Source organism: Rhinoraja longicauda, chromosome 37, assembly GCF_053455715.1.
Source record: "Rhinoraja longicauda isolate Sanriku21f chromosome 37, sRhiLon1.1, whole genome shotgun sequence".
Classification (NCBI taxonomy): domain Eukaryota; kingdom Metazoa; phylum Chordata; class Chondrichthyes; order Rajiformes; family Arhynchobatidae; genus Rhinoraja; species Rhinoraja longicauda.
Genome location: NC_135989.1, coordinates 18,233,443 through 18,256,896, shown reverse-complemented (window position 1 = coordinate 18,256,896; position 23,454 = coordinate 18,233,443). Strand labels below are relative to the sequence as shown.

The 23,454-nt window shown below is 45.0% G+C and overlaps 1 protein-coding gene across 1 annotated transcript in view; it reads left to right on the top strand.

Annotated features, from left to right (window-relative positions):
• LOC144610641 (zinc finger SWIM domain-containing protein 5-like) overlaps positions 1 to 20,398 on the top strand; it is a 72,590-nt gene extending 52,192 nt beyond the window's left edge. The window contains exons 7-15 of the mRNA XM_078429498.1: positions 693 to 851; positions 2,341 to 2,487; positions 3,078 to 3,215; positions 5,212 to 5,472; positions 8,648 to 8,783; positions 11,547 to 11,704; positions 15,878 to 16,041; positions 17,076 to 17,157; positions 17,718 to 20,398. Of these exons, the coding sequence (XP_078285624.1) occupies positions 693 to 851; positions 2,341 to 2,487; positions 3,078 to 3,215; positions 5,212 to 5,472; positions 8,648 to 8,783; positions 11,547 to 11,704; positions 15,878 to 16,041; positions 17,076 to 17,157; positions 17,718 to 18,580 (2,108 nt within the window). The 3' untranslated portion in view covers positions 18,581 to 20,398. The remainder of the gene's footprint in view (positions 1 to 692; positions 852 to 2,340; positions 2,488 to 3,077; positions 3,216 to 5,211; positions 5,473 to 8,647; positions 8,784 to 11,546; positions 11,705 to 15,877; positions 16,042 to 17,075; positions 17,158 to 17,717) is intronic.
• The last annotated feature ends 3,056 nt before the right edge of the window (positions 20,399 to 23,454 follow it).

The following is a 23,454-nucleotide window of genomic DNA, read 5'->3' as shown; positions in this document are numbered from 1 at the left end:
CAAGAAAGCCACTCTTTGGGGATGAGCCTGAGGGCTTGCACATGGAGATTTTGGTTCTGAATTGAACTGGATAGCTGCCACTAAGTTACTATGCCATGTCCATTTGCTGTTGGAGGGACAGTGTAATAGCTGGAGAAAGCTATGGGCTGGCATCATCAATTGCATTGAATCCTTGGTTTAGAAGAGAATCTTGGGCTGCACTGTTTCAGGCAACCTTGTGGTCTCAGTGGTGCATGAGCCACTGGAACAGCCTAGTTGTAGCTCGGTTAACAAACTAGGCTTTGGAGTAAAGGAATGACATAAAACAGGAAAATCTGACTTTGTGAAGGGGAGAAGAAAAATAGTAAATCAGATGTACCCGGAACACAGGGATTCAGATGCATCTGGTGAATCCTGTGGAAGACAGAAAACGCTGGAGTAATTCAGCGGGTCAGGCAACATCTCGGGAGATTTCAGTCTCGACCCGAAACGTCACCCATCCCTTCTCTCCCGAGATGTTGCCCGGCCCGCTGAGTTACTCCGTCGCTTTCTGTCTACCTTCGATTTTAACCAGCATCTGCAGTTTTTTTTCCTACACCTGGAATATCCTGTGTTTGTCTTTGGAGTCGAGTGTTTTTGGTTTGCATGCACCATGTGTTTAACGAAATTCCACACAAATGCAGCCTGAGAAATGAATCCTTCTTTGTTGTTAGGGTTGCGGCGAACTGTCTTTGTGCGTGCAATAGAAGCCTGCGGCCTGGACTGGAAAGACTGCCATCTTCGCAAAATTATCAGCAGTGACAACTATACAAACCAGTGGGGTGATGGAGACAGGTCACTGTTTGATACCCAGGGGCGGCCCCTCTGGCTGGGTATGTACACGACTTGTAGACTTTCAATAAATTGTGTTACGCTCTCTCTCTGTGGTGTTTAGCTTGGAGATACAACGTGGAAACAGACCCTTCGGCCTGCCGAGTCCATGCCAGCCAATGATCACCCATGCACTAGTTCCATCCTTCATACTAGGGCCAATTTACTGAAGCCAATTAACCTACACACCTTTGGAATGTGGGAGGAAACCAAAGTACCCGGGGAAAACCCACATGGTCACGGAGACTGTAGAAACTCTGTACAGGCAACAGCCGTAGTCAGGATGGAAACCGGGTCTCTGGTGTTGTAAGACAGCAACTCTACCGCTGCGTCACCATGCTATGTTACATGGTAGGTTTACCATGTCAAACCCTCTCTGGGGCTTGTACAAAGGCAGTTGCACTGGAAAGGCTAAATTGCTTGCATTACACTCGACTGAAGATGTTTGATGCTAAGTCCGAGTAAATAGCAGTTGACAGTTAACTGTGTTTGGGTTTCTTCTGACATGTACTGGGGCACAGTGAAAAACTTTTGTGTACTATCCAATCAAATCTGTTAATAGTCTACCCATATGCAATCAAACCAAGATAGAGTGCACTAGGTAGTTGGAGTATAGAATTATAATTGTCTTGTTCCAAAGGGAATTAAGTGGTGAAGGAATTGTGGGTTATTCCTTTGAGTAAAGAAATGTGGTCCAGCTATGGGTAGTTTGTGTACCACCAGGGTCACTTCATGCGTAAAGCCGCTTCCTATACGTTAGTCGGCTGAATCTGAAACAGCCGGTTCCTTTCTCTCCTCCCCTTGGCAAGGATCTGCCGGACTGTCAAATTGGTAGTCGACCCATCAGCAAAATAAGCCATCTGTGACTGTACAGAGATTCTGTTTGTTGCTTTACATTGGCCTTAACCTTACGGAGCACTCTGTTACCTCTTTTAAGATAGGCTGAGGAAATTATTAAATTAAATGCAAGATTATTGTATTTTCTAGTTCCTTATTCTCCTGAATCTCGGTCAGCTCTGTCACAGCTAATGCCCTTTATGCAGTTCCCAGGCAATGCACATTGGCAGCCTGTTTAAAAATGTCTTATCTACCAATGGGTTATTGTAGCACGAGTCCTCAGCACTGCAGCTCCCAATCTGCATTCCTGATGTGCAGTGCAGCAGGTCGGTGGCATGATGATTTTAGTGGTCAGCTCCTTCCCTGTAGTTGGGTACAGTCATTCATCTTTTGACTTTGCAGTTCCATTTACACATGATTAATGCAGGCGTCTTCTGCATGGAGACTGTCCAGATGGCAGCTGTATTCCGTATCAGAAGCAAGCTTCCATTGCATGGTGGAAACTGGCTTAGCTTTCCATCTTGCATCCCCTTGTCCCCTTTCCCAATGTTTATATTCTTAGTGTAGCTAAATGTTTTGGGTTTGTATTGTAAGTCTAATAATATATAACTCTGAGATGTTATTAATTCCATTGCTGGCAATGTGATTCCGCAGAGCATGTTCCGACTGCTTGTGCTCGAGTTGATGCACTGAGATCGCATGGATACCCCAGGGAATCTCTGCGCTTGGCGGTGGCAATTGTAAATACCGTCCGATTGCAGAAAAGGCGTCAATTGGAAACGTACAAGCAACAGAAGAAGGGTAAGGTGGCCACAAGGTGGTCAGAGCAATGGGTTGCACATTTGCAAACATACGTGAAAAGACCCCAGGCTACAAAGTTAATACAGTTTCTTTCTTGGCTCAGAGTACCGATTAAAATCATCACCAGCCAGCTTGTTGGAGAAAAAATTCTTGGTTTGGTCATTTCATCAAATTGTTGCATTTCTTTTGAAGAAAATGAGTAAACCTTGTACTGAAAGAAAATGTATTGAGATGAATAACATGCCTTTAAGGTTTTTTCGAAGCTGGACTACATAGCTGATCTTGTGTTTAACAAGCATGAGGAACTTGAGGGTCAATTGTACTTTATTGCCACATGTACCTCGATACCGTGAAATTCCTTTGCATATTATTCAGCAAAGATCTTGCTCTACATGAGTGCAATCAGAGTTAAGAAGAGACGATTATACTGAGACAGTACACAAATCACCACATTTCCTGCACCATTTTGTGTGATTCAAGTCCAAAGTTATTAACATAATCTTAAAATACGTTTTTTAATGAGCTGCTCTTCTGGAATGAAGAATTGCATTAAAATAATTGATTTTAATAGCTGGTATATTTTTCTCCAGAGCTATTACAGAAAGGTGTAACCACCATTGCCAATCAGGAAGGCTGGGTTGGACATCCTCTGGATCCGATAGGGTGCTTGTGCAGAACGTTGCTCGAGGCTTGTAAAATGGATGATGAGAGCTCAATGTTATTCACAGGTAAATGCTCAGTCCTCGAGTTGAAGATGTGGGCTTCAGCCCATGACCTGTGCAGTAAGTGGGATGCCACAGATGATCCTGTTGTAGGTTGGAGGGAGGCTTGGGGTGTGGAACTGGAGCAAGTGTATCCTGCTTGTGGTGGAGCCATGCTGAGAAACGCACCACATGGAATAATGCAATGTTGAGGTTATACTTGTACGAGGGGCAGCAATAGGTCTGCTTTAATTGATCAAATTGTTCCCAAAAGCAGAGAACTAGGTATTGGTTTTTTATAGCAAATAACTGTTGAAACCAACATAATGTTGCTAGACCCAGTGAATGGGATTGGCATTGTAGCACACATTGAAATGGAATTGCAGTAATTAAAATGGAATCGTCACTGCAATTGCAGTAACGTCTGTTCACTTCATAAATCAGATGGTTACCAGTGGCCATGTCAACTATTGTCCTTGCAGCGCATTAATGGAACAAAGGCGAAGCTGAATATGTAAATTATAAAATCTATCGGCATAAAGCTTTCCTATGAATATTTCATGGGGATAGGTACAGCAGATTTTATGATGCCTTAAGGAATTGGGATCTAAATCTGATTACTATTCCTTTTGGTGGAAAAAATGTTTTGTTGGTGAATATTTTGCTGCACTTATTAATTTGTAGTGGAGATGTTTTGGGCATTTTTGGAATGTTTTAATGCTTATTTGTTATAGTAATCTCATTAGTATAACAGCCACTATAACACGGTCCCGCTCCCTGCATCTCTCAATTCCATGCAAGGAGACAACTTGTGTTTTATTAGACCTGAGAACACACCTGGAGTACTGGTACAATTTTGACTTTATTCCTCTTAAAGGAATATCTGTGCATTTGAGCAAGAAGATCTGAAGAAGGGTCTCGACCCGAAACACCACCTATTCCTTTTTTTCCGAAATACTGTCTGACCCGCTGAGTTCCTCCAGCTTTCTGTGTCGATCTTGTATCTGAAGACTGCTTCCTCGGGTAGCAGGCCTAGCATATGAAGAGTTGGTATGGCCTCGGCACTAGGGTTTAGAAGAATGAGCTGACATGGCTGAAATGCACAAAATTGGATTAATTGGGGTTTATACTGGGAGGATTTACAGGGTTCCTGGCTGAAATCTAGAACCAAAGGTTACAATTTTAAAATTGGGGTTTAAGGTTAGAATGAGGGAAGAATTGTTCGGGTGGTAAATTATTGGAATTCTGAAACATTGGGGGCTGGAGCATCAGTCATTGATTTCATTGAGAGCTGAGATTTTGGGAGCTTTGAGAATAAGACGTACAGACGTACAGGTATGTAGGTTAATTGGCTGGGTAAATGTAAAAATTGTCCCTAGTGGGTGTAGGATAGTGTTAATGTACGGGGATCACTGGGCGGCACGGACTTGGAGGGCCGAAAAAAGGCCTGTTTCCGGCTGTATATATATGATGATGATATGATATGAATAAGGATACAGGACAAGATGGGGCAAGAAATGGTGTTTGAGAGACCAGTGTGAACTCTTTGAAAGACCTGGTAAATTCAAAGGCCTGAATGGCATGCTCCTATTGCAAACCTTGTTGATGACAAGATTACGGTTTGAAGCAAAAGTATTGATGTTCAATGGAGCTTCTGTGTTCTGCAATATTTACCAGCAAGTGTCCACATGCGATGTAATTGATGAGCACATTTGCAGCAGGAAAGTCAAAGATGGCTTGTGTTAAATAACATATTGACTAGAAGTCTGCACTGTGCAGAAGTCCTGCGTTTCAAGTGGTCTAGCACCCTCACTGTGATATAAATGACTGCGCATCCTTGACTGCACTTTACATGGTGTCTGCTGTACATTATGCTGAGGTTACTTCCCCATCCACTCCTCCACGCACACACGATGGTCTTTCATTGTATTTGTGTGAATGGCTTTCTCTACTTTCATCCAAAAATAAATGATAATTAAACTTTTCAGCTGTAAATGAGCTCATTGCTATTTTCTGTTACCAGATTCAATAAATGATATTCGGAAGCCGATCTATCAGCACTTTCCAGTCCCTGGCAGCAGCAACACGGGAGAGTCTTACTATGCACTAGCACTTGAAGTGGCACTAATAGGATTAGGCCAGCAGCGGATAATGCCAGAAGGCCTGTATGCTCAGGACAAAGTGTGTCGGAATGAAGAACAGCTTGTGTCGATGCTGTCGCAAATGGAATTTGATGAACGACTTGTTCAAGTGTTGCGAAAGCAAGCTGTCTTATTACTGGAAGGTAAAAAAAGTTTTAAAGACGTTTTAATATTTGCTCCCCGCCATATTGCTGAAGGTTGGAATCTGATCTCGAGCTGCTTTGTGCACGTTGTGTTCTCTGTCTTAGCTGCAAGCCAGGTTCAATCTGCATGGGCAATATGAGCAAGCTGTTTCAGTGCTGGTGAATAGCGATGTGATCTTGCCCAAATCTGCTCCATGGACATCTGGAGATCTAGTGATCACGACGTTGAACCCTGGCCTCTCTACACTCTTGCCTTACCTCATGATGTTGAGGCTGCTGTTAATGGAGTGGCTGATTGTGGGGGAAGCTCTGGAGGCTGAGACTGAAATATGATTCATTGCAAGCTGTTAACTCCAGTAGATGAGTTGGAAATTTAATTTGACTGTCACAATAATTGACATATATAATTGCCTTGCTTTTCTGCATCCTTATGGTCAAAATTGATTTGAACTAGAGTACACTACTTTTCTCCTTCCTACATGGGCAGCACAGTGGTGCAGCAATAGAGACGCTGCCTTGTAGTGCCAGTGACATCGGTTTGATCCTGACTATGGGTGCCATCTGTAGGACGTTTGTAGCTTCGGTAACCACATGGGTTTTCTCCAGGTGCTCGTTTTTACTCACACATACCAAAGATGTGCAGGTAAATTGGGTTCTGTAAATTGTCCCTGGTGTGTAGGAAAGAACTAGTGCAAGGATGATCACAGGTTAGCGTGGAGTTGGTGGGCTGAAGAAGGGTCTCGACCCGAAACGTCACCCATTCCTTCTCTCCCGAGATGCTGCCCGACCTGCTGAGTTACTCCAGCACTTTGTGAATGGTGGGCTGAAGAGCCTGTTTCCATGCTGTATGCTTATATTCTGGTCTAGTTTGTTCCACATTTAGCGTCTTGCACAAGTGCTTTGGGGAAATCAGTGGTACAGATGTCAGAATCTGCTGCAATGGATCAGCCAGGATTTCCATTGTCCAGTTATGGTACAGTTGCTGGCATTGAGTTGAGCTTGGCATGTGATGTAACTATTTTCTCCAGTTCTTGTCATTTGAAATTAATGATCAGGCACAGAAGCTTATTTTCTTAGGCTGATAGCTGAAAAATCTGAAATTAAAAATGGTGTTAGATATTTGGCAGATATGGTATCCTCTGTAGAGATAGAAATGATTGAGATTTTGAGTTGATTCTTCCAGCTATTTCACTTGCTGACTAACATTTTCCAGTTTTTAATAAATCTGCTTTGCAATTCAATTGCATAATGTTGTCTTTTTCACCATTGTGATTCAGAATCATTTCTTTCCACAGATGTAACAATCACTTCTGTTACTCAGGTTGTCACACGTGCATTATTTCTGTGCCTTTGACATGATTTGTGAATGCCAGGCCATGGGTCTTTGCAATTTAGTGTTTCATTTGGAGCATTGCAAGGAATAACCTGGACAGTCCTGAGGATGACGATTTAACTTTCCAATGCTATCTGGTCTTCCAAGCCTCGTGTCAGACAGTGGATAATATGTTGGCAAAGCTTCCCTTCCATTGCCTCCAGCCCTCACTGCACCCATGCCATATCCTATTACTCGGTTTAGTTTAGTTTAGTTTATTGTCACGTGTACCGAGGTACAGTGAAAAGCTTTTGTTGCGTGCTAACCAGCCGGCAGAAGGACAATACAGGATTACAATTGAGCCATTTGCAGTGTACAGATACATGATAAGGGAATGACGTTTAGTGGAAGGTAAAACCAGTAAAGTCCGAACAGATAGTCCCCGATGAGGTAGATCGAAGTTCGGAACTGCTCTCTGGTTATGGTAGGATGGTTCAGTTGCCTGATGGTTGTCAGTTGTCTCAGCACTGACACTGTGGGACCACTGGCGTCCAACCATCCCAGCCAGTTGGACATGGCAGCAGGATGTTCTCCACTTCTACATAAGAGCACAAGGGTTTGTAGGTCCATATTATGGATGGGTATTGGCTCAGTGAAGAATTAAAGTGACAAATTCCCATCAGCCAATTTTGATATTTTATCACATCAAGTCTTTCAACATTGAGAAGCTAATCAGAGCGGTTTTTGTCCCAGAATCTGGCACTCGGCTGTAAGCCAGACCAGAACTTTGTGCAATTTGATTCCACGGGCAGGGTGTATGATATTTTTAAGAGTTGGAACCTTAACTGCTACCGACTGAAAATGGAGTTGGCGCACATGCTTGTTGTAGGAGATCTTTTCCCCGATTAGTCTCGCTCGACCTTTCCATTGCATTAGCAGGAACCCCGCTCAAACCGCACTGACATTTGTGCAGAGCAGAAACTGCAGTGGTTGGGCACATGACATTATGTGTGTACTACTACACACGTTCTTTACACCGCTTTCAGAATGTCATCCCATTATTTAGATTACTTGGCCCATCATTTTGTTTTGCTGGATGAAAATCTAATCTTGGTCTGACCTCTACCATGTGTATTGATGTGTTGGGTGCAAAGTTAGGCTAATTTTGTAAACCTGCCTTCATATATAGAGTTGGGTTGATTGTCACTTTGCACACTAGGCAGTGTGATTAGTGCAGCTGGGCAATTGGGAGAAAATAAGTGAAAATATTGCAAGATGTCCACAAAGTAACACTAAACGTTGTCAGTAACTCTGGAGGTGATCATTGTAAAGTCACCACCACCATCTGCAAGTGGAATTCCAGCAGTTTCTGGGCATTTGGTGCTTTAAATTGTGACATCTTTTTGGAAAATGACTCTCATTCCTATAGCGTTATCTCAAAGTCGTCCTATGAGCCAGCAAGTCTGACCATGCTATTATTTCCCCACCATACTTCTCTTGAAGAGGCTGTTTCTTGTAAATGTAAATGCCTTCATGCTTGGTGTAAAAAGCCAGTTCTATTTGAGAGTCTGGTCAGCTACAGTATTTTTTGCTGTGGAGATTGTTGGACGAGTGCTCACATGTTGCTGTTTTGAGCTGGGTTCATTGGATAGGAATGGCAATGGAATTACTTCCCTTCCCATTCCAGCCCAGGAAGTCATGTCCTAGTCATGGTTTTGATCTTATGTGGGGCACAGGAATTGACTAATAGTCTCGTGATGTAGCAACTCTACAGGCTGATCTCAATATTTGTTAAATTATTAGACAATTTTCCTATTCCCTTCAGAGATGTAGACTAAACATTGGCTGCTTTGTTTTCCCCAGGTGGTCCGTTTAGTGGTCTAGGAGAAGTTGTCCACAGGGAAAGTGTTCCCATGCACACCTTTGCAAGATACCTGTTCAAAGCTCTCCTGCTTCATGATACTGATCTGGCTTACAAGGTGTCTCTGAGAGCCATGAGGTGAGTGAAATACTCTGGGAAGCCTTCAACTCATTAAACATCCAATCGTTGTGCCCAACAAGTATATTTTAAGACAAAACAAAGCCCTACACTTCACAAACGTTGAAAGTTGTAGCTGATTATAAAACTGCTACGCTGACTGGAAAATGACACCTAAGGAAATGGAGCAATCTCTGTCACGTGGGCCTGGTTTCCATGAGGGCAGTTAATGTCTCTCATAGGTGGGGGAATTGGAACATTTCTGTGTTGCGTAGCTGGTTCATCTAACCCCATTTCAAAAACAAAACTAGGTCTCCATAATAAGCCATCATTGTACTTATACTCATTGCAATACTTTTTTTAAGAGCATTAATTAAATACTTTGGGCAGTGAGGTGTTGCTCCTCCACTTCCCACGTGGCAACCCTAACAGCTAGGGCTGGTGACCTTTCCTGGACCGGGTGTGACGTGAGTAGAGGGGCCGCTCTGACACAGTTTGACATCCACTGTGGCAAGAATGAGGCGTCGTACCAAAGTGTTGTGGGCTGTTGAGACGAGGGAAACTTCTCTAATGGAACGTCACAATGCTGCTTATCTTGCGTGGGTTCCCTTGCGTGGCTGTCTGAGCAAGATAAGTTGTGTGACCACAGACCCAGTTAAATAATCCACGAGGCTTCCCTTAACAAACCACACAGCTGCCCCCAAAATGTTTCATTGATCGGTGCACTGGTCTGTAGAATTCTCATGAAATACTTCAATTTAATAGAATTAAAAATTATACAACACAAAAATTAAATGCCTTTCAACCCTCTTTCCATCCTCAAGTTTAATCACATAACATGAAGTGTAGATGGCATCATTGTGTTTCTGATTTTGATCAGTTTGTCAGGCACACCAGGATGCAATGAAATTCCTTGTATGCATGAAGCTTTGAGTAAACAACATGCATCGCAATAGATACAATGATAAATACATTGTGCAAATCTCAATTAAAGGTGTAAGATTGCAGTGCAACCTGAAGTAGTGTTTAAAACATGGTGCAACAATGGAATAAACGGGTGAGGCAGCACCTCTGGGAATGGGGTGTGGAAGAGGTGATTGCAATGGGGGGGGGAGCTGTTCCTAAGTCTGGGCAGGATCGTTCCTTACAGCTTTATATGTGCTGCTCTGAACAGTGGACTGCACTCCCAACAACGCTGCATTTAACCTTGGAGGATAACAACCAATATTATTCCTGAAAATAAGAGAATAATGTATTCTCTCAATATGCACTTTGATCCAGTTGTGCTATAGTTCTGTTGTGACTTTATTATAAATGTACAATCTTGGTCCTACCACCGAGCCATGACCCGGTCTTGTTTGAGACCAAGTTTGGTGATTCGACCCTGTTGACCTCCCGTCTTGAGCATGTTAACCTCAGCCCAAGTTTCCACACAGTACTGGGAAGGGCTGCCTTGTCAGAGCCGTGATATCTTGTCCCTTATCCAAAATCACTCAAATCCTTCTGGTTATTTGGCACTGTGGGACCTTGCAAAGTGCAAATCGACTCCCACATGTCCTGCGTTGTCAGACTGTCGAGCGAGTTCATGGAAATGGATTTGTGCAGGTTCAAGTTTTAAAAATATTCTAAAGCAGCACAGCTGACTCCTGCTTTTGTGCTTCAGGACGGTGCTGGAATTGAAAAATCATTTTGAGTTTGTGCTTTAGATTGTTAACTGAATTGTGTCTGCAGGCAGTGCATTGTAGTGCAGAGAGAAACAAGAAAATGGTTCAGCAGTGGCGATCGCAAGGTTTTGGGGTGGTATTAGATTAAAGGGTAATGCTGCCAAAAATAGTAGCAACTTGCAGATGGGAGGACTTTGCTGTTCTGCAAAGGAGCACTGAGCTAAAAACAGTGCGGGCTTCCAGAAGTACATACGAGGGGGGATTGGTTTAATTAATGCAACTCCCTTGTAGCCTGACATAAAGCAAAGGAAATTGGGGCAGATGGAAACTGGAGAAATCAAATCCTTGTCTTTCGGCTGACTGGTTAGCAGGCACCAAGAGCTTTTCACTGTACCTCGATACATGTGACAATAAATTAAACTGAGAACACTGCGTGAAGCTCGTGTGGGTAGTGAACATTTATAGGGTGAATGAGCAGCTCAGAGCAGCAATTGTTTAAAATGGAGAGTTAACGGAATTCAAAGTTACAAGTCGTCAGGAAGCGCTGACCTGTATCAGAGGGGTGTGAAGGAAAGGCTGTGGAGATGATGGGTTTGTGGTCATCTTCCAAAATTCCATTGATTGTAGAACATTGCACATACACTGGAAGGTAGCAAATGTAATGTTTTTGGGAAGGCAGGAGAGGGGAAACTGGCACGGAACTCCAGTCATCCTGACATCAGGAGTCGGGGGAAAATGCTCTTGAAGAATTGCCATTATTAGGTTGCATCAGGGTACATGGAAAGTAATAGGACTGGGGAGAGTCTAGATTTATGAAAGGAAAATCATGTTAAACAAATCCTGTTTGAAGTTGTAACAAGCAGAATAGATGATCGATCAGCACTTGCTCTGAGTTCAGACTTTCAGCCAAGAAGCTACACAAGGTCATTAAAATATAGAGTGAGTGGTGTTGGCGTGGAAAGAATATTAAATGGATGAAACAGTTACACTTGGGATGACTAGCAGGGTGGCTTTGAGGGAATGCTGGTGTCCATATGTTTGATGATCATGGAGTTTGGGTTGTATGTAGAATCCTGTGTTGGAAGTTCAACCGCTTCTAATGTCACGGTTCTTTCCTCAGGTTGCCAGTGCTGGAATCGATGGCTCCTGCTGTGGACGGCTCTCACCCACACCTGGTGGCGTTGGTGGATCCTAGTCGCTACCCACGTTGGTTCATCCTCGGGCACCTTGAAACTCAGCAGTGTGAGCTGGCGTCCACCATGTTAACAGCTGCAAAAGGTACAGGCTTGTTAAAGCCCTCTGTCCACACCTGCTTTGTGGCTAATGGTGAGCTGCTACTGTGACTGCAGTCACTGGAAGTCAAACATCAGTAGAAACCGTTCCCATGATAGTGATTCGTTTGGACATGAATGGGAAATATTTGTAAAACAAAACCAAATTTTGGAAGAATGAAACGGAAGCTGAAAATTTAAATTCTCTATCGGTGTTCGGGTTCATATCTTTTGGTTGAATGCTTCTAATGTAGAGACCTATCCAAAGTTTTAGCATGCCATCTAATGCTGATTCATCTAAGCATTACCTTTGTTTTGGAAAATCGGTCTCATTTTATGTCTTGTCTTGGTGTAGTCTTATGCAATACGTTGATAATCTCATTCCAAGACAAGTCAGCTGAATGTAGAAACAAACCTCTTGCATGCATGTGAGTTCCTATAACCAAGGACTTTGTGGACCTTGACTGCTAGTTTTAGCAATGTGAAATTCATAGAATTGTAGGAAATCTGCAATGCAGAAGGAAACCATTTGGTCCATTGGTCCATGCCAGTTGTGAAAGAGCTTGTCAGTGTAATCCCATGCTCATTACTAGTCTTGTGTCACTGCTGCTCATGGTTCTAGGGTACATGTCAAGAGGTTTGTAAATGTCACCAATTTCTGCCTCCCATTTCTCCCTACAATCCACTGGCAAAAACATTGTTCCATGTCTCCAATCATTCTACTTTAAATCCTAACAGAGGGGCGTAAAACCAGTGGGCAAAGGGAAATGGGGTTTAATATATCACGTGTTGATCATGATTTTGCAATTTCACAAGCTTGATGGGCGATAATCAAACTTGTCCAACCTTTCATAGACACAGTGCTGGAGTAACTCAGCGGGTCAGGCAGCATCTCTGGAGAACATGGATAGGTGACGTTTCACAGAGTGCTGGAGTAACTCAGCGGGTCAGGCAGCATCTCTGGGGAACATGGATTGGTGATGTTTCACAGAGTGCTGGAGTAATTCAGCGGGTCAGGCAGCATCTGTGGAGAACATGGATAGGTGACGTTTCACAGAGTGCTGGAGTAACTCAGCGGGTCAGGCAGCATCTCTGGAGAACATGGATAGGTGACGTTTCAGGTCGGACCCCTTCAAATCCTAAATCATCAGAACCGCCCTTACCCGAAACATCACAACCTCTTTCTTCAGAGATGCTGTCTGACCTGTCTACCTTTGGAATAAACCTGCATCTGCAGCTCTTTGTTTCTACGGTCTGTCCAACCTTTCTTCCACTCCATTTTTGGCAAGGTTTGAATTTGCTTCATCAGCTATGGAGATGATGTTTTGTTCCGTCTTGTGACCAGGCTGTCACCACATTCCAGGGCTGCTCGAGCTGTAGACCGTGTACTTGCACTTCCAGCAGAACCTCCCCCCTCAGTCTGGGACTCACTTCCAGTCCCAGACCGAGTCCAGTTAATTGGAGTCCAAGCTCACAACTCCCTGAAAGTGGCAACGCAAGCAGAGCAGTGGTAAAGGCAAATGGTGTGCTTGTTTTCATTGTTAGTTTTTGTTTGGGTGGATCTAGTTTTTAATTTTCCTATCCATGGGCTGCTCAGCTGGTTGTACCCTCAGCAGAAGCCAGGGTAATGTGCACAACTAATATCTAGTTTGCTTTTGGATGAAGTCACCAAGTTTTAAATCTGGAGTGTCTCGTGGATTCTTTCCTTCCTGTTCCACCGCTTGACAGGAAAGTCGACTCGTGCTTTTGCTGAGGATACATTTTAAAAGCAGAAGCTTGAAGTAACACGCATCCACTTGTTACGCTGCTTATGTAGCTGCTAGTTTTCCTCAAGGTTCAATTATCAGCTAACAGCACTTTACAATTATGTTTACATAAAGAAAATTGAGCATGCAGATTTAAAGTAACTGATGTAATTTCTAGCTAAAAATATTAATCATCTCTCTAATAGACTGGATACTCAGCAATTCAGTTAAATTATGTTGATGGTTCAATATTTATAGCAATTAATTGGAGTCCAAGCTCACAACTCCCTGAAAGTGGCAACACAAGCAGAGAGTGGTAAAGGCAAATGGTATGCTTGTTTTCATAGCTTGGGTCATTGAGTATAACAGTCAAGAAGTGATGATGCAGCTTTAGAGGACTTTGGTTAGGCCACATTTGGAGTATTGCGTGCTGTTCCACTCACCCCATTACAGGAAGGATATGGAGGCTTTGGAAAGGGTGCAGAGGAGGTTTACCAGAATGATGCTTGGATTAGAGGATATTAGCTACAAGGAGAGATTGGGCAGACTCGGCTTGTTTCCTCTGGATCGCCAGAGGTTGCAGGGAGACCTGATAGAACTGTCTGAAATTGAGGCATAACCGGGTATATTTAAGGTGAGGGGCAAAGTTTAAAGGAGATGTGCGGGGTACGTTTTTAAGAGGGAGGCGAGTGCTCTGGGGCTGGGGATTGAAGCAGACATGTTAGTGGCATCTAAAAGACTTTTGGATAGGCGCATGGATATGCAGAAAATGGAGGGGTATGCATTGTGTGCAGGTAGATTAGTGGTGTTCTTAGTGTTGTTCAGCACAGACTGGACCAAATGGCCTGTTCTTCTGCTGCACTGTTCTGAGTTCTATGTTCATTAGTATCTGCTGTCCTCCTAATGCATCTATCTCTTTCCCAGCAGTCGTCCCCCCCCTAAACCATAACTAGCTCTAGATCCCTGCTGTACATGTCTTGTTTTTGTAACAGTTGGTGTAATTCATGGGGTTTTGTGCAGGGAAAGCTGTGATGTCAGCTGTGTTCCACATTCACTCTGTTCAGGCCATTTTCCTATTCCAGTTTTAGAAGCCAATATATAAAGAAAATAGTTTTCCTTTAATTTAAATCTCTTATGAAGTTGTTTAAACTAATAGCATGATTTAAAGGTTGAACATCTGCTTTTAATGCTAAGGTGCATTGTGGGTGTTTGGGATTAATATTTTGAGAAAATATTGGTGTTCTCACCTTGCACCGTTCTGCATTGTAGAGAACTGTGGAAGGCGATTCATGGTCTTCAAATGTTACTTCAGCCAAATCCATTCCAGTTACAGGACATGGCCTGGCACCTTCCTCTGGGGTGGTGTCTACCTTAATCAGGAAGGTGTGGCAGTGACACAGTGTCTCCATGTTATAGTCCAAGTGTTGTGCTTCTAATTATCCTGCAGTATTGGAACACATGGAGACAATTCAGCGCGCTCAATCTACCAGTTCTCTGGGACTTGCTCCCTACCTTCAGTAAATGTTTATTCATCACTTCCACCATTGCATTTAACGTTTGTCAGAGCATCTGGTTATTAGAATCCATCTTGTAACTCAAATGTTACTGTACCTTAGCTAGTACATGTGATGAAACCTCAACCTTGAAACCTCAATTTAAGGTCATGGTGGCAAAATGGATGAGATGCAAGTTGACCTGTACTTTCCACCTATATCCTTTCTTTGTCCCCCCCGTCCCCCCCCCCCCCCCCCCAACATCAGTCTGAAGAAGGGTCTCAACCCGAAATGTCACCCATTCCTTCTCTCCAGAGACGCTGCCTGACCCGCTGTGTTACTCCAGCATTTTGTAATACCTTCATGTACTTTTCATCCAGTTACTCAATTTCAAATCCCACATTTTGGTGATTGAAATTGTTTAAAAACCCTTGTTTCTGGGTAGTAAATGCAGATATTTTGGTGTGTTAAAAGGCCAACACCATTTTCTTAACACCCATGGAGTACCCCAACAAATCAGGTTGGGGATATTCAAGATGGCAATAATTCTTGCTTTTCGGCACCAGCCATATCCTGAGTATACTAAACTTAAAAGTAAGTTTTTCCCCTTGGTAGGCTATTTAGATTTTTCAATTATTCATGTGAAGTTGAGACCACAGTTGGAGGTGGTAGATGAGAGTATAGTCAAGCACTTGGAGAGGTTCATATGAAAGGAACAAACGGATATGGTCTACACAAATGCATGAAAATGGTAATGGTGTATTTGGGCAGCTTGGTTGGCACAGATTAGTCGAGCCGACTAGGCAAGTGGTTCCAGTCAGGCCATGTATGAAATGCTACAGATGTGAAGAGCTGTGTGAAAAATCTATGGGCTTGAGTGTGCAACGACCTACTTCCACACGCGTGGCTTCATCAATCGATTGGTTCTTCCCATTGTTGCAGGAGACCCAAAGTGGCTGCGAGTGGTGTTGGAATCCATTCAACAGAACATCCATTCTCCATCCCTCATTTACAAGCTGGCACAGGATGCTTGCAAGACAGCGACACCCCCCAACTGTGCACCCGACATCACGCTGCTCAACGTCTCTCTGGAGCTCGGACTGCAGGTAGGAACCTCTTCATCAGTCGGGGTGTGAGGCGCAGCGTACAGTGAGATGGGAATTGGAGATAGACAATGCTGGAGTAACTCAGTGGAACAGGCAGCATCTCTGGAGAGAAGGAATGGGTGACGTTTCTGGTCGAGATCCTTCTTCAGACTCTTAAATGGGAATTGGTATGTTAGTAGTAGATTTGAGTCACAGAATAAAGTGGGGACTCCAGGCAGGAAATTATTTGTGTAGAGAGTAAAATGCGCATTCTAGGATAATGAAGGTCACGTTTCAGGAAAATTAAAACTCGGCAGCCAAACAATGAGGTTATATTTTTCTGAAACATTTCATAAATTTTTCCTCATTGGAAATAAATCCCAATGTTTTACATTGATGATCATGCTTTGATTACTGCTGTATTGTGGTCTAGAGACCTAATGCAAGTAGATGGGATCAGTGCATGGAATGGGCTGGACAGGCTGCTTCTGTAGGAACGAGGAATTGCAGATGCTGGTTTATCAAGGAAAGACACAATGGAGGCTGGAATATCTCGCTGGGTCGGACAGCATCTCCGGAGAACATGGATCCGTGACATTCCGGGTTGGCATCCTTGTCCAGGCTGCATAACTAGGACTCTGATTCCACAACACTAAGTTTTACTGTATTTGTACGTAACAAACCTGGTGATTCCACATCAGGACTATTGTGTACGGTTTTGGTCACACTTCCTAAAGGATATACTTGCTAGAGAGGGAGTGGGACAAAGATTCGCAGACTGTTTGTTTAAGAGGAGAGAGGTTGAGTTGGCAATCTTTGGTGTTCAGAGGAATGAAATTTGCACAATTGTTCCAGGCCTTGGCTGGCCAGGAGCAGAAGATGTCCCCTTGGTGAGGAATGGAGACCAGACCGTGGTTGGACAAACCCTTGTTATTGTGCTCCACTTAGGAAAGCACAGTTGTGTCAAGTTGAATAGAAACCCTGTTTAATTCTGTTTGAGTCAGTACTGCATTCATGTTGGTGCTGGGGTTTGACTGAATGTGTTTACTCTGCAGGTAATGAGAATGACCTTGTCCACCATGAATTGGCGTCGGCGGGAGATGGTTCGTTGGCTGGTGAGCTGTGCTACAGAAGTCGGTAAGCTGGTACAAGCTCGCGTGTGAGAGTACCTGCTTCCTCAGGGTGCCGCAGTATAACCTGCTCGTCCAGCACCACTGCCATAGTTAGCCTGACTCGCCTTGATGGCCTTGCTCTGGGGATGGAAGAAGCCACTGAAGCTCCAGGTGTGGCCCATGGGCTGCAGTTTGTGTGTGGGCTGTCCAACCCAGGCCGACACCTCCGTGCAGCACTGGGGGAGGGAGGGAGTGCTGCAGTCGGGGGGGGGGGATTATTTGCAAAAGTCAAGCCCCCTTCTGCTCTTTTTTCAGTCTAAATATAAAAGATCAAATGTAACTTTGCAAAGCATGGGAGGCTTGCTTGGTTTGGTGGCCAACACTGAATGAAATGCGGTGTTCTGTGGGATCTTGCTGTGTTTGCGAGAGGGTTGTTAGCTGCTGCTGTGTCCGCGGTAGAGCGGTGAACCGTTGCAGCCAGTTATCTATGGGACCTAAACTCAGTAATATTTTGTAACAAAGCCTTCCTCTGCTTTAACTGCGCACGAGTTGTCCAAACCTGAAGAGTCCAACGTTGTGTTTCAGGTGTCTGTGCCTTGATGAATATTATGCAGAACTGGTATTCGCTCTTCACTCCGACGGAGGCCACTACGATAGTCGCTGCCACGGTCACGTCTCACGCCACGGTCTTGCGCTTGACCCTGGACTACAGCCAGCGAGAGGAGCTGGACAGCTGTGCCCGCACTGTGGCTCTGCAGTGCACCATGAAGGATCCTCAGAACTGCGCCTTGTCTGCCCTCAACCTTTGTGAGAAGAACCACGTAGCCTTTGAAACCGCGTACCAGATTGTGCTGGACTCTGCTTCCACAGGGATGAGCTACTCCCACCTGTTCACCATCGCTCACTACATGGAGCACAGGGGCTTCCCCATCCGCGCCTACAGGATGGCCAGCCTGGCCCTGTCCCACCTCAGCGTGGCCTACAACCAGGACACACACCCAGCCATCACCGACGTGCTGTGGGCCTGCTCTCTCAGCCACTCGCTGGGCAAGAACGAGCTGGCCGCCATCGTGCCGCTGGTCATCAAGAGTGTGCAGTGTGCCCCTGTGTTGTCGGACATCCTACGCAGATGCACCATGTCCGCGCCTGGACTGCCCGGCGTTCCTGGCCGCAGGAACTCCGGCAAACTCATGTCCACCGAGAAGGCCCCCCTCTGCCAACTGCTGAACGCAACCATCGATGCCTATGTCAGCACCACGCACTCCCGCCTGACCCACATCAGCCCCAGGCACTACGGGGAGTTCATCGAGTTCCTCAGCAAAGCTCGAGAGACCTTCCTCATGGCTCAGGACGGACATATACAATTCACACAGTTCATCGACAACCTCAAACAGACTTACAAGGGCAAGAAGAAGCTGATGATGCTGGTTCGGGAACGTTTTGGCTGAAATCCAGGCTTCCTCCTGGTCCTGAGTCTTCCTTTGTTCCAGTGAACTCCTTTCTGCAAAGAGCCAAAACTGAAGTCATTCCATGTGCAACATGTTGGAGAAGAGCTGGTTCAGTCCTGGTCCGAGCCGTGATGGGCACTGTCCAGACTCCCCAGCCTCTGGCCTTGAGAATGGAGTGGGGAGGAGGAAGGGGTCAGACTGGACTGTCAATACTAAACATACGTGTTACTCCAGCTGAGGGTCCCCAATCGTTTCCCAGGCAGGAGTTAATTGTGTGGTTATTAGTAAAGACACCTTCTACTGCACACCCTATTTGGGGGGGGCTATCCGGCTTGCTGTTTCAATGGGCGAGGGTGGGAAGAGGCCAAGTTAAATGATTTATAACACAATGTGGCCCCTGTTTTATACAAAAGGTGTGAAGTGGGGACTGTCACTGTGTAGGCGTGCTGTGATATTCTCTACTCTCCTGTGTCACGTGAGCTTGGTCAGTCCTGTGTGATCTCCATCCCTTCCCCCCACTCCATGTCTCCCGCAAACCTTGCTGTTCCTCAACAGAGAGCCTGTGTTTCACAGCTGGAGCAGCGTTGAGTCTCCACTCCCGAGGCCTCGCCACGAAGCCCACGCTCAGGGCAGCGCCCGTCTAAACGGGCTTCGATGACAAACGTGCACCGTGAGTGACACAAGCTGTCTTCTCATCCATCTCCTCATTATCCAGCTCGGTAGCGACGCCAACACTTCGTGCCAAAATGCAATGACCCATTCCCAAGCAACCTCTGCTGGAGTTTCACTCATCAGTATTTTTACTCGAGGTTCAACCCACTTTGCCTTTCTCTTGAATTTATGTTTGAACAGCTCATGTCCAAGTTATGTCCTGTGGTAATGCTTCCTGTTAGACTGCGTGTGAGCCCGTGAACTGAAGCCTTTCCCCTTCCCAACCACCATTTCCCTAAATATGGCCACGTTCCCTTAAAGTGTTCACGATATAACTCCCTGAAGTGCGATCAAGTGTAACTAACTGTGCAGTAACTATACAATGGAACAGGCACTGTTTCTTCTTTTGTTCTTGCCCGACCCACTGGTTAAGGGTTTGTTTTCTTCTTGTGCATGTCCTGCAGCTCCACATGTCTGGAGCAATCTACACTTTGCTACAAATAGTGATGCTATCGACAAGCTCAACAACCCTACTGTATCAGAAACACTGCATCAGTTGGTGTGACATAGCTTGGTATTCTGTTGTGTAAGCTTGGGGTACTCTCCACAGTGGATCCATCTCTTCCTTTGAGCTATTCTCTTGCCAACCTCAAGATAACCAGAACAACATTGACCAAAAACTTCCCACAGACCCCGATGGATTACCACATGTAACCGGCTATACCAAATCTCCTGCTGTATACCTCTTGCCAACACTTTGTCTCTATCGCTTGCCAACATAAACCTGCCAAACTTGAATTAAAAACAAAAGGAAGGACACAGATAAAGCCATTCTGATCAGCCGAGTGTGTATTGTAAACCTGTGTGTTGTGACTGAGCCCATTCTCAGGGAAGAAGACAATGGTTTTGTAAATAGTATTTTATTTGTCAAATTAAGATGAACATTTTAAAAACCTTTAATTTATGGAATATGTGTAATATAGTACTTGAATTTCTTTTGTGGGCAAGCAGATTGTCATTCTTAAACTTTTGATGTATTGCACAGTGTAGGGAGAGATAAACAGAACTGCTGCTGGTCAGTTTCATTGCTCTTGATTTTTGTACAGTGTATCCTCAATTTTTTGTTAAATATTTATTAAAGTTTGTAAATGGTTTCACTGTTGAGAAATAGACCTATTAAGATGACAAATTGTTGGATGTTTTGTTCATTCTCTTGTAACTGCAGTGAATCAGCTTTTATCCTAAGTCAGCATGACACAAATTGAAGGTGGGTCAGCATAAACTCAAAAGACACAGGCCATTCAGCCCCTCAACTCTACTCTGCCATTCAATCACGGGCGGCACGGTGGCGCAGCGGTAGAGTTGCTGCCTTACAGCGAATGCAGCGCCGGAGACTCAGGTTCGATCCTGACTACGGGCGCCGTCTGTACGGAGTTTGTACGTTCTCCCCGTGACCTGCGTGGGTTTTCTCCGAGATCTTCGGTTTCTTCCCAAACTCCAAAGACGTACAGGTATGTAGGTTAATTGGCTGGGCAAATGTACAAAATTGTCCCTAGTGGGTGTAGGATAGTGTTAATGTGCGGGGATCGTTGGTTGGCGCGGACCCGGTGGGCCGAAGGGCCTGTTTCTGCGTTGTATCTCTAAATCTTAAATCTAAAAAAATCTATTTCTCCCTCACCACCTGCCTTCTCCCTATAACCTTTGACATCCTTGCTAAACGAGAACTTGTCAATTTCTGCTTTAAACATATCCAAAGACTTGGCCTCCACATCTGTCTGTGGTAATGAATCCCACAGATTCGCCATCCTCTGGCTGAATAAATTCCTCCTCTCTCTTCTAAAGGTGCATCTGTTTATTCTGAGACTGCCCTCTGGTCCTAGATTCTCCCACTACTGGAAACATCCTCTCCACATCCGCTCTATGCCTTTCATTATTCAGTAACTTTCAATGAGATCCTGGCACGCTGGTTCAATGGTAGAGTTGCTGCCTTACAGCGTCAGGGTCCCAGGTTCGATCCCAACTATGGGTGCTGGCTGTATGGAGTTTGTACGTTCTCCCCGTGACTGCGTGGGTTTCCTCAATGATCTTTGGTTTCCTCCCACAATCCAAAGATGTACAGGTTTGTCAGTTAATTGGCTTGGTTTAAATTGTCCTGAGTGTGTGTGGGATAGTGTTAATGTGCGGGAATTGGTGGCCGGTGTGGACTCGGTGTGCCAAAGGGCCTGTTTCTACGAAGTATCTCTAAACTAAATTAAAAAATGCCCCTCATCCAAGCCCCCAGAGCTATTAAATGGTCCCTGCACTTTAAACCAATCCTTCCCTGGGAAGACTCTTGTAAATCACCTCTGGATCCACCAACACCAGCACATCCTTCCCCTGATGTGTATTCCAAATGTGGTCAGACCAGCCCCATATAAAGCCTCAGCATTACATCCTTGCGTGTATATGCTAGTCCTCTTGAAATTAATGCTGTCATTGCATTTGCCTTTCTTATCACCGAGTCACTCTGCAAATTAAGCTTTTGGGAATCCTGCACCAGCGCTCCCAAATCCCCTTGCATCTCAGATTTCTGAATTCATTCCCTATTTAGAAAATAGTCAATGCCTTTATTCCTTCCACTAAAGTGCATGCTGTGCTGTATTCAGTTTGTCACCTCTTTACCCACTCTCCCCACCTGTTCAAGCCCTCGTGCTGACTCCCTGCCTCCTCAATGCTACCTGCTCTGCTGTATGTATCCTCTGCAAACTCGGCCACAAAGCCCTCATCCAGATTATCAAAGTGTAACGTGCAGAGTTGTGGAGCCAACACCGACCTCTGCAGAACACCACGAGACACTGACAGCCAACCAGAAAAGGGCACCTGTATTCCCATTCTTTGCCTTCTGCCAGTCATCCATGTTCGTGCGTTGCCTCTGATACGATGGGGTCTTATCTTGTTTAGCAGCCTCGTGTGTGGCACCTTTATCAAAGGCTTTATGAAAATTCATGTCACATGTTGAGTTTTGACTATAATCCAAAAGTAAACTGCAGCAGGTTCTGGAAACCTGAAACTAAACACAACACCGCACACACTCAACCTCTCATGACAGGTGGACACAAAGTGCTGGAGTAACTCAGTAAAGATGGATGCAATGCTGGAGTAACTTGGTAAAGATAGACACAAAATGCTGGAGTAACTCAGCGGGGCAGGCAGCATCTCGGGAGAAAAGGAATGGGTGACGTTTTGGGTCGAGACCCTTCGGACTGAGTGTCAGAGGAGAGGGAGTCCAGAGATATGGAAGGGTAAGGTGTGAAAACAGATCAAAGCAGTTGTTGATGATTGAATGGGAGGTGATTGATTCAAAGCACGGACTCTGCCTCTCCAGCCGCAGGTGGGTCTGACCTGAGGATTTGCAGCATTTAGCTTCATGTTGACCTTGTGTATTCCCCTGTATTTGCAGAAACCATTTCCCAAAGAGCCCCTATCTCCTGATGGCCTTAGAGACAACACAGAAACACCATCGTCCAATGCTGACCGTTTAACCTAATGTGACATCAGCCCCAGTTTTGTGCTCCCCACATTCCCAGTTTAGAGTGGGTCTAACCAGTAACTTTACAACTCTACTGTCTAGGATATGGGAGGAAATTGGAGTACCTGACCACGACCGATAAACACAGGGAGAACATGCAAACTCTACACAGGCAGCATCCGAGGTCAGGATTGAACCTGTGTCAATGGTGCTGAGGCAGCAACTCTGCTAACCCTGCCAATACATTGCTCAATGTGTTTGTAGTTTGACCATGTCCTGCCCTCGCTCAGAAATAAAGATCAGACTTGCCCACCTTGTCCATCAACTTTCCAAACATGTACGAGTTATATAGAAACATAGAAAACAGGTGCAGGAGGAGGCCATTCGGCCCTTCGAGCCAGCACCGCCATTTGATATGATCATGGCTGATCATCCAAAATCAGTGCCCTGTTCCGTTTTTTTCTCCAAATCCCTTGATTTCCTTTGCCCTAAGAGCTAACTCTGGTCAGCACGGACTCGGTGGGTTGAAGGGCCTGTTTCCGCGATTTATCTCTAAACTAAACTGATCCATTCTGTGGGGCTGTGCCTTTGCCAGAGCGGTTAAAACGGAGTAATTCGGGTTGAGGTCGGGGAGAGGAGGAGGACAGGGTGAGCGAGGGTGGTGAAAGTGCAGTCATGGCAACATCGCTGAGCTGTGGGGGCAGGTTTCATGATG